At 40.5% G+C, this 11,656-nt stretch overlaps 1 protein-coding gene across 3 annotated transcripts in view; it reads left to right on the top strand.

Moving 5' to 3' along the window:
- Positions 1-11,656, top strand: part of LOC127426290 (translation initiation factor eIF-2B subunit alpha-like) — a 63,415-nt gene that overhangs the window by 42,323 nt on the left and 9,436 nt on the right. For all 3 annotated transcript variants that reach the window (XM_051673015.1, XM_051673008.1, XM_051673024.1), the window contains 2 exons: positions 1,821-1,896; positions 1,984-2,109. In XM_051673015.1, coding sequence (XP_051528975.1) covers positions 1,821-1,896; positions 1,984-2,109 — 202 coding nt within the window. The remainder of the gene's footprint in view (positions 1-1,820; positions 1,897-1,983; positions 2,110-11,656) is intronic.

The following is an 11,656-nucleotide window of genomic DNA, read 5'->3' on the forward strand; positions in this document are numbered from 1 at the left end:
CTGAAAAAGAGCAGTCTGAATAACTCTAAATTAAACAACTACAGACCGATCTCAAATCTTTCTTTTATAGGCAAGATCATTGAAAAGTTGTTGTTTTTTCAGCTGAACAAATTCTTAAACTCGAATGGCTACTTTGACAATTTCCAGTCTGATTTCCGACTGTATCACAGCACAGAGACGGCACTTATAACTTATACTTAATGTATAATTAATATGCTAAATACTGATTCAGGCAAAATATCAGTGCTGGTATTACTAGATCTCAGTGCTGCCTTTGACACTGTTGAGACAACATTCTCCTAGACAGATTGGAAAACTGGGTAGGGCTCTCTGGGACTGTCCTCAGCTGGTTCAGGTCATATCTAGATGGGAGGGGTTACTGTGTGAACATAGGCAACTATGAATCTGAGTGGACATACATGACGCGTGGAGTCCCACAAGGCTCAATCTTGCACTGCTCCTGTTCAACCTATATATGCTCCCACTAGGCCAAATTATGAAAAAGAACCAAATTGCATACCATAGCTATGCAGACGACACCCAGATTTACCTAGCCATATTGCCAAAAGACTACAGCCCCATAGACTGTCTGTGCCAGTGCACTGATGAAATCAATAGTTGGATGTGCTGAAACTTCCTTCAGTTAAACAACGACAAAACAGAGGTCATTGTATTTGGCAACAAAGGCGAAATTCCCAAGTTGAACACATACCTTTACTCCAGGGGTCTAAAGATAAAAAATCAAATCAGGAATCTTGGTGTCATTTTGGAGTCAGACCTTAGTTTCAGTAGTCACATCAAAGCAATAACTAAATCAGCCTAATATCATCTAAAAAATATAGCAAGACTTAGAGAAACTTGTTCATGCATTCATCACCAGTAGGGTGGACTACTGCAATGGACTTCTCACCGCCCTTCCCAAAAAGACCATTAGACACCTGCACCTCATTCAGAATGCTGCTGCCAGGATTCTCAACAGAACCAAAAAATCAGAGCATATTACTCCAGTCCTCATGTCTTTACACTGGCTTCCTGTTACATTTAGAATTGATTTTAAAGTACTATTGCTACTTTATAAATCACTCAATGGCGTATGACCTAAATACATTGCAGATATGATTGTTGAATATAAACCTAACAGACCTCTTAGATCATTAGGATTATGCCAGGTAGAAATACCAAGGGTTCACTCAAAACAATTTGAGACTGTGTTTAGCTGTTATGCCACCTGGAACTGAAACCAGATTCCAGAAGAGTTCAGGTGTGCTCCAACAGTGGCCACATTCAAATCCAGACTAAACGCACATCTGTTTAGCTGTGCATTTACTCACTGAGCACTGCATCATTTTATTTCTGTATTCTTTTTATTTTTTTATTCATTTTAATCATTTTAACTTTTTAAGAATGTGTTTGATTAATTTTTATTCTTATTTCATGTTCTTAATTTGTTTTTAAATAAAACAAATGTATGTATCTTGTATTTTCTTTATCATTTTTATGTAAAGCACATTGTATTGCCATTGTGTATGAAATGTGCTATATAAATAAACTTGCCTTGCTTTGCATTGCTATGCTGCTATATATGGCATTACAGCATTACAGTCACATAGTTGCTCTCTGAAGGAGTGCGAGGCAATTTAGACAACTCAGAAGTTAGGACAGTCTAATATGCTACTGCAGAGATACTACATAACATAAGAGTTATATTTAGGCAGTTATGTAAATTCCTGAATGCACCAGATAGTGTATGACATTTGAGGTAAAGTTAAGCCTTATTTTTGCTTTATATAAATATTTGTTTACAAATGTTGTGTTTTCAGGTACATCATGGAGAAAGTAGACCTGGTTATTGTTGGTGCTGAGGGTGTTGTGGAAAGTGGTGGTATCATCAACAAGGTCAGAAAACACTTGTTTGTTTTCTTGATGTTTGCGGTTGTGTTTGTTAAATAAAAAGTTACATGTAATGCTATATGTATTTCTCAGATTGGTACTTATCAGATGGCAGTGTGCTCCAAGGCACACAATAAACCATTTTATGTGGTGGCAGAAAGTTTTAAGTTTGTGCGGCTCTACCCTCTAAACCAACAAGATGTACCCGATAGATTTAAGGTAAGCTAGTTTAAAAACTGTTTACACTTTTTCATATATTTATGTAAGTGTGTGTGTGTGTGTGTGTGTGTGTGTGTGTGTGTGTGTATATATATATATATATATATATATATACATACACACACACACACACACACACACACACACACACAGATGAGCCAAAACATTATGATCACTCACAGGTGAAACAAATTACGTTGATCATCTCCTAACAAGGCCACATGTCAAGGCTGGTTAGATTAGATGGTAAGCAAACAATCAGTTCTTGCAGTCAATGTGATGAATTCAGGAGAAATGGGCAGGAGTAAAGACCTGAGCAACTTTGACAAGGGCCAAATTGTTATGGCCAGACAACTGGGTCAGAGCATCTTTGAAACTGCAAGGCTTGTGTGGTGCTCCCGGTTAGCAGTGGTGAGTACCTACCAACAGTGGTCAGTGGAGGCACAAACCGGCGACCAGGTGTTGGGCGCCCAAGGTTCATCGATGCACAAGGGCAACAAAGGCTATCCCATCTGGTCCGAACTGACAGAAGGTCTGCTGTGGCACAAGTTACAGAAAATGTCAATTATGGTTACAGGAGGAATGTGTCACAACACACAGTGCATCGCACGCTGCGTAGCCGCCGACCGGTCATAGTGCCCATGATGACCCCTGTCCACCATCGAAAGTGCCTACAATGGGCACGCAAGCATGATCCGATGAGTCCCACTTTCTTTTACTTCACATCTACAGCCATGTACCTGTGCGCCGTTTACCTGGGGAAGGATGCACTGTAGGAAGATGACAAGTGGGTGGAGGGAGTTTGATGCTCTGGGCCATGTTCTGCTAGGAAACCCTGCATCCGGCCATTCATGTGGATGTCAATTTGACACACACCACCTACCTAAACATCGTTGCAGACCAGGTACACTTCTTCATGGCAGTGGTATTCCCTGATTGCTATGGCCTCTTTCAGCAGGATAATGCACCCTGGATGATTTGAGGAACATGATGAAGAGTTCAAGGTGTGCCCTGGCCTCCAAATTCCCCAGATTTCAATACGATTGAGCATCTGTGGGATATGCTGGACCAACAAGTCTGATACACAGCAGCTCCACATCGCTACTTACAGGACTTGAAAGATCTGCTGCTAATGTCTTGGCGGGTCGGCACTGTTTTGGCGGCACACAGAAGACCAACAGCATATTAGGCAGGTGGTCATAATGTTTTGGCTCATCTCTGTGTGTGTGTGTGTGTGTGTGTATGTGTGTGTATATATATATATATATATATATATATATATGCAGTTGCAATAAAAATTATTCAACCCCCCCCCCAAAGACAGTAAGGATTTACAAAGGTAAGCTTATCTGATGACCCAGAATTTTTAAACTCTACATCTATATCAGTTGAGTGACACATTCAAAGTCATAGTATGTATATATAACCTAATATTTGTAAATAGATTTTTTTTAAATACAGCCATGTCATAATTATTCAACCCCTATTGCATGTAGCTGTTTCTTAAATATGTAAGGCTACACAAGTAATTGTTTTAAAACAAAATTAAGTCATCAATCTGCAATGGCACTTAAGTTTTAAAATTTAAGTTTAGCGTTGTAAGCAAAAATGTATTTCTATGCAAAAAATGCAATTAAAAATAAGCTGTCTCAAAAGCTAATAGAGGAGATTATTTCATTACACAAGAAAGGTCATGGCTAAAAGTACATTTCCAAGGCACTTCAATTTCCAATAGACAAAGCTGGCAGCACCATTCATACATTTTTTAAGTATGGTACAACAGCAACCTTCTTGGGGTGTGGAAGAAAGCAAAATTTCACCAAGGGAAATGTTGAATTGAATATTCAAGAAGTAATAGGAAAGAAGTAGGAAGTCCTGGAAGAAGCTTTTATAGACGTATGACACTAAACTGAAAATGAGTTTTAGACCCATGGGTCAGCAGTACGTCTGGAGTAAGATGACAAGGTGATGACAATAACGACACCATCCCCACAGTCAAGCATGGAGGTGGGTCAGTCCTGTTATGGGGGTGTTTTGCGGCTGCAGGAAACGGCTATCATGACTAGGGATGAAACGGTTTCAAGGTTTCACAATATACCTCGGTTTTAAAACGGACGGTTATCATACCGTTGAAATCTTCTCATTGACGGTATTGCATGAAGATAAAGATTTTTTTCAGAACTTTTCTAAAATCCAAATCAGTTTAATTAAGACAGAATCTGTGACATTTACACAGCATCATATACAGTGCATCTGGAAAATATTCACAGCGCTTCACTTTTTCCACATTTTGTTATGTTACAGCCTTATTCCAAAATGGATTAAATTCATTATTTTCCTCAAAATTCTACAAACAATACCCCATAATGACAATGTGAAAGAAGTTTGTTTGAAATCTTTGCAAATGTATTAAAAAAAAAAAAAAAAGAAAAAAAAAATCACATGTACATAAGTATTCACAGCCTTTGCCATGACACTCAAAATTTAGCTCAGGTGCATCCTGTTTCCACTGATCATCCTTGAGATGTTTCTACAACTTGATTGGAGTCCACCTGTGGTAAATTCAGTTGATTGGACATTATTTGGAAAGGTACACACCTGTCTATATAAGGTCCCACAGTTAACAGTGCATGTCAGAGCACAAACCAAGCCATGAAGTCCAAGGAATTATCTGTAGACCTCCGAGACAGGATTGTATCGAGGCACAGATCTGGGGAAGGGTACAGAAAGATTTCTGCAGCATTGAAGGTCCCAATGAGCACAGTGGCCTCCATCATCCGTAAATGGAAGAAGTTTGGAAGCACCAGGACTCTTCCTAGAGCTGGCTGCCCGGCCAAACTGAGTGATCAGGGGAGAAGGGCCTTAGTCAGGGAGGTGACCAAGAACCCGATGGTCACTCTGACAGAGCTCCAGCATTTCTCTGTGGAGAGAGGAGAACCTTCCAGAAGAACAACCATCTCTGTAGCACTCCACCAATCAGGCCTGTATGGTAGAGTGGCCAGACGGAAGCCACTCCTCAGTAAAAGGCACATGACAACCCGCCTGGAGTTTGCCAAAAGGCACCTGAAGGACTCTCAGACCATGAGAAACAAAGATTGAACTCTTTGGCCTGAATGGCAAGCGTCATGTCTGGAGGAAACCAGGCACCGCTCATCACCTGGCCAATACCATCCCTACAGTGAAGCATTGTGGTGGCAGCATCATGCTGTGGGGATGTTTTTCAGTGGCAGTAACTGGGAGACTAGTCAGGATCGAGGGAAAGATGAATGCAGCAATGTACAGAGACATCCTTGATGAAAACCTGCTCCAGAGCGCTCTGGACCTCAGACTGGGGCGAAGGTTCATCTTCAAACAGGACAACGACCCTAAGCACACAGCCAAGATAACAAAGGAGTGGCTATGGGACAACTCTGTGAATGTCATTGAGTGGCCCAGCCAGAGCCAGACTTGAACCCGATTGAACATCTCTGGAGAGATCTGAAAATGGCTGTGCACCGATGCTCCCCATCCAACCTGATGGAGCTTGAGAGGTCCTTTAAAGAAAAATGGGAGAAACTGCCCAAGGATAGGTGTGCCAAGCTTGTAACATCATACTCAAAAAGACTTGAGGCTGTAACTGGTGCCAAAGGTGCTTCAATAAAGTATTGAGCAAAGGCTGTGAATACTTATGTACATGTGATTTTTTTTGAGAGGATTAAGAGAGTGTCATGATGTTCAAGATCAAAAGTTAAAGGATTAAGTTGAAGAAATCCTAAATAAAGTTCAAGAATTGGTTATAACTGAAATATTTATCTGTTGTAATTAACATTTTTTATTGATTGAAAGAAAAAACACAACAGAGAAAAACACAACATATACACACTGAATCAACATTTAACTTTTAACCCTCATTAACATCCCTCCCCAAACACCAACCCCACCCTACCCCAAAGAACACCCCTGCGGTCACATAAAATAATACACACACACACACACACACACACACAAACAATAAAATAAAACAATTAAAATAAATAAAAAATAAAATATATAATAAACATGCATAATTAAACTAAACGTCTCCCTCCTCATCCCTTCCCCTCGAGTCCTCCAAAACTGCTAAATACCTATCCCACTTCCTGAAAAATAAGTCCTCCAGCCCCAACCTTTCATCTATCATCTTCTCATAAGCTGCCACCCTCCCCATCTCCGCACACAACTCCGGAAATGGTTGCGCTCTGTCTGACTTCCATCCCCTTAAAATAGTTTGTCTGCCAATCTTCATGCCAGTCAGAACCCAATTTTTTATATATTTGTCCCAGGAATTTATAACTTCCTCATCGCCCAAAATGCAAAGTCTGGGGCAAAGTAAAATTTGAGTGCCCAGAATGTCACGCAAATAATTCTGAATCTTTAACCAAAAATCTTGGATCTTAACGTATCCCCAAAAAACATAGGTTGTGTCTCCAACTTCTGATTGGCATCGCCAGCAGGTGGGTGTGTCTTTAAGACCAAGCCTATATAATCTAGAGGGGGTCCAATAAAATCTTTGTAATATCTTAAATTGCATAAGACTAACCCTTGCATCTCTAGATGCAGACTTGACATTTTTCAGAATCTTAGTCCTCAATCCATCCTCCAATACTAAATTCAAATCTTTCTCCCATAATCTCTTAATAGAATTTAAAGCTCCATCCCCCATACTCTGAATTAACAGGGAGTAGTACACTGATGCCTCATGACCTTTTCCAAAAGCTGCAATCACCTCTCCCAAAGCATCTGCCTCCTTAGGGGGGTGTGTGCTACTCCCAAAAATAGTAAAAAGCAGGTGGCACAATTGTATATACCTATAAAACTGAGGTCTGGGGATCCCAAAATGTTGGACCAAGTTTTCAAACGATCTCAACACTCCACTTTCATATAGGTCACCGAGTGTAGCAACCCCCCTCACAATCCATACATAATCTTGGGTTCTGCCATATGCTCGAGGCAACATTTAAATAAGTGTCCAATTTGAACAATCTGGACACTTTAGTCCATACTGAGTGTAAATGCAAAATAACGTGGTGTAACTTTTCCGATTAGTTTGATAGAGATGCTTTGTAATGGCGAAATAGGGGCAAGAACTGCCTGTTCAATAACAAACCAGGGAGGGGCTCTCTCAGGTGGAAGTGACCAGTGAGCCAAATGTCTGAGACTGAACGCATAGTAATAAAACAAAATCTTGGGTAGGCCTAGCCCTCCTTTGTCAATCGGCCTATGTAACTTATTAAAATGCAATCTGGGACGTTTACCATTCCAAATGAAGGATTTTTGCTTGAAATAAGAGAGGGGGACATCTACAGGGAGAGATTGTAGCAGGTAGTTAAATTTTGGAATACAATTCAATTCATTTTAATAACATTAACCTTCCCAATCATCGATAAATGTAATTAAGCCCACCTGCCCACATCGCTCAAATCTTTTTATTAAAGGGTCAAAATTAACACTAACTAAATCAGACAAATTTGCTGGGAATAAAATCCCCAAATACTTAATGCCCTGTTTGGGCCATTGGAAGGCGCCCGGCTGGAAAACCATTACTGGACAGTATGCTGTCAGAGCCAAAGCTTCGGATTTAGACCAATTAACTTTGTATCCTGAGAACTTGGAAAAGGAATTAATAATTTTGTGGAGGCAAGGCATAGATCTAGTAGGTTCAGAGACAAATAATAAAATATCATCTGCGTAAAGCAGAAGCTTATGCGCCACGCCTCACGCCACCACCCCTGGAAAATCATCCTCCCCCCTTATCGCGGCTGCTAATGGTTCCAGGGCAAGACAGAACAATAAAGGGGAAAGAGGGCAGCCCTGCCTAGTGCCCCTATCCAGAGTAAAATAATCTGAAATTAATCCATTTGTTTGTACCGCTGCTACAGGGTGTCTATAAAGTAACGTAATCCAACCAATAAATGTACTCCCGAATCCATACATTTCCAAAATCTTAAAAAGATAATCCCATTCTACCATATCAAACGCCTTTTCGGTGTCAAGTGAGATGGCAGAGATTGAGATTTTTGCTCAATCGTCAGTTTAGGAAGATCTAATGGTTCCACAAAGTTTCTAATATCTTCATCAGTAGACGAAGACGTGGAACTATAAAGATCAAGATAGAACACTTTAAAGGCATTATTAATATCAATGGCTGAGGTAAAAATTTCACCACCAGCAGATTTCACCGAGGGAATGATAGAAAGAGACTCTCTCTGCTTTATATATCTAGCCAAAAGCTTCTCTGCTTTGTCACCTGACTCAAAGTATGACTGTCTTGCCCTGAATAATCAAAACTCCACTTTCCGCGACAAAATAGTATTATATCTATATTTCAATCGGGTCAATTCTCTGAGGCCATCAGCTGACATACGGCGCTTCAGCTCTGCCTCTGCACTTTTAATATTCTCTTCCAACTCCACGAGTTCTCATGCTTTGGATTTTTTGATGAATGAGGCATACTGTATGATCCGACCTCTTAAGAACCACCTTAAGTGCCTCCCAAGCCACACCCACAGAGGATACTGAGGACCAGTTGGCCTCCATATAAACATTGATTTCAGTCTTTAACATTTGTTGGAAATTGTTGGCTCTAGGGGTTTACACACTTTTGCTTCATTGTGATCAAGGACTGAGTCCATCAAAAGATTAAAGTCTCCTCCCAAAATTATATCATGAGGGGTGCCAGCGGTTTGCAGCATCCCTTCAAGATCTATGAAAAAGCCCTGATCATCAGTGTTAGGTGCGTATATTTTAGCCAAAATCAATCTTTGCGCTTGAATTTCTGCTAAAACAATAATGACTCTCCCTAATTTATCTTTAGTCTGTTTGAGACATTTGAATTGTAGATGTTTATTAATCAATATAATGACTCCCTTGCTCTTACTTGTGCCAGCACTAAAAAAAAATGTCCACCCCATATCTTTCCAAATTTTTCAGCTTCCTGCGGGGAGAGATGTGTTTCTTGAAGAAACACTATATCATATTTCTTACGTTTAAGAAAAGTAATAACCTTCCTTCTTTTTATGGGGTGCCCCAACCCATTTACATTCCATGTGGAGAGAGATAGTACACTCATATTAACATTTGACATTTGATATAGTAGAAAAAATAAATTGTGTCAAAAACAAAATTATACAGACCACATTCCCCATTAGTGAAACAATCAAACCCCGAACTTCCCCCCGAACAAAACAAACAGAAAAAAGAAAAACTGTATGCGCATTAACCCCACGCACGTAAGCGCCAACCGGCGACAATCCCTCTAAACTCAAAAGGTCAATGAACGCCCACGAGCCCCCACGACAACTTTGCCATCGGATTGCTCAATAGTGAGGCAAAATTACATAACAGAAAATAATAAACTCCAGCCAATAGGAAGAATGAACACAAAGAATGTGTAGATTCATTCACAGAACTGTCTCAAAGGAGTGATCTTCCACAAAACAAATTCCAGCTGATATAAAACCGTTCAGATTCCTCGGACAGACAAACGAATGTTCAGTGAGCCGGCTGTTATGAGTTCAGTGGATGACGTAATCATTCCAATGTCCCGTAAAAATACTCAACAAAACAAACTCCAGCCAGCGGGAGGAATAAGCACGAAGAACGAACAGATTAATCCACAGCTGTTCCAAAGGAGTGTTATTCAATAGAACAAGCTCCAGCCGCTAGGCGGAACCAATACAAAAAGAAACAAAACTGGCATCCCGGTTCAGTTCACTAGGAGGCCGCATAAAAGTATATACCATGACTTACACAATCCGTCAACTTTATAAAAGACATCCTTTGTGTGAGAATGTAGATATTTTGTGGTCATCCGTAGTGTCCACTCTCAAACTGGCCGGGAACTTCAATGCAAATGTAATTTTTCGTCAATGCAAAAGTTACTTTAAGGAAAAGTGTTATTCACAAAACAAACTCCAGCCGCATGGCGTAGCCAACGCAAAAAGAAAAAGAAACCAAAATGACACCCAGGTTCCTCAAAAGCCAGAGTAAGTACAGTGAGTCGATACACTCACATGAGAAACACCCAATGGTTTACTCACCCATTGATTCAATAAAAGACATTGCCTGATTGGGACATGTAAATACTTTGCGACCGTCCTTCGTTTCTATTCTCAGTTTGGCCGGAAACATCAGAGCAAAAGTGATCTTTCGCTGATGTAAGAGTTTCTTACATTCCTTGGACCGATCGCATTCTCTCTTGTCGAACTCGCAAAGTCCGGGAACAAGAAAATATAATGGTTCTTCCCTTTGCTCCTCGCCTGGCGCAACACAAGATCTTTATCGGATGATCTCAGAAATCTGGATCGGGGCCTATCTCCCTCAGCAAATCTATGAGCTGGGACTCTGTGAGCTCGCTTGATTTCCAGTTTGTGGCCTGTTATGTCGAGCAGACTCGGGAAAAGCTTTTCTAGGAATTTCACCATATCTCTGCCCTCCTCATGCTCAGGAATTCCAACAATTCGAACATTATTCCTGCAGCTTCTATTCTCATGATCTTCAAGCTTTTCAAGGAGATGTTCCAAGTCAACTTTGGTCGCGGGGGGATTAGCGGTTAATTCCCTCTCCGAAGATTCCAGACAATCGATTCGTCTCTCAACATCAGTCACTCTTGTAACTAACTCAGAGAATTTTATTTCCATCGCCGTACATATTACAGTGAGATCCTCTAAGTCAGCAAGAACCTTCGTCAACATCACCGACATGTTGGACAACTGACGCTGGATCACCTCTCCCACTGCGCCATCCAAATCGAGGCCCCGGTCTGTAGGCCTGTCGGGGCTTTCATCCTGAACACGTAAGTGTCTTTTTATGTCTCCAGAGCCCGAGGATTTTGACTTCTTTACCATGTTTTGCCTCAAAGAGAAAATGTGTCACTGGGTGTATCAAATTTCACCAGATTATAACATGAAAATAATAAAAAATTTAGCAAAGTGCGTAGAGCTCGTCCCTCACACGTCTGCTTCTTGCATGGTGTCACGTGACCTCCCCGAAATATTTATCTGTGTGTTTATCAGAAATAGCCTATTTCATAACCAAATATTGAACTGCTTTTAATATTATCAATGCACCTAAATACTGTGAAACCGTAATACCGTGGTAATTTTTGTGACAGATATCATACAGTGAAAATGTCATACCATTACACCCCTAATCCTGACTATGTGACTGACACCATGTATTCTTTCAGGTATCAGACCATTTTGGCATGAAAAATGTGATGCCTTTAGTGTGTAAATTGAAGCTCGGTGATCACTGGACTTTTCAGCAAGACAATAACACCAAGGATACATCCAAGTTGTCCAAAATCTGGTTCAGGGATAGGTCATGGAATGTTATTAAATGGGCCTTTCAGTCCATCATTAAAATCCCATTGCAAACCTTTGTTGGGATTTCAAGGAAGCACAGAAACCAAAGAATGTCAATGAGCTGGAAGTTTTTGCTCATGAGAAATGTGTAAAAACTAATAGAGAGGTGTCCAAAGCCTGAGAACACTTACCTGAAACATTTATTTGCTGTTATTAAGGATGAA

Source organism: Myxocyprinus asiaticus, chromosome 3 (assembly GCF_019703515.2).
Source record: "Myxocyprinus asiaticus isolate MX2 ecotype Aquarium Trade chromosome 3, UBuf_Myxa_2, whole genome shotgun sequence".
NCBI lineage: Eukaryota > Metazoa > Chordata > Actinopteri > Cypriniformes > Catostomidae > Myxocyprinus > Myxocyprinus asiaticus.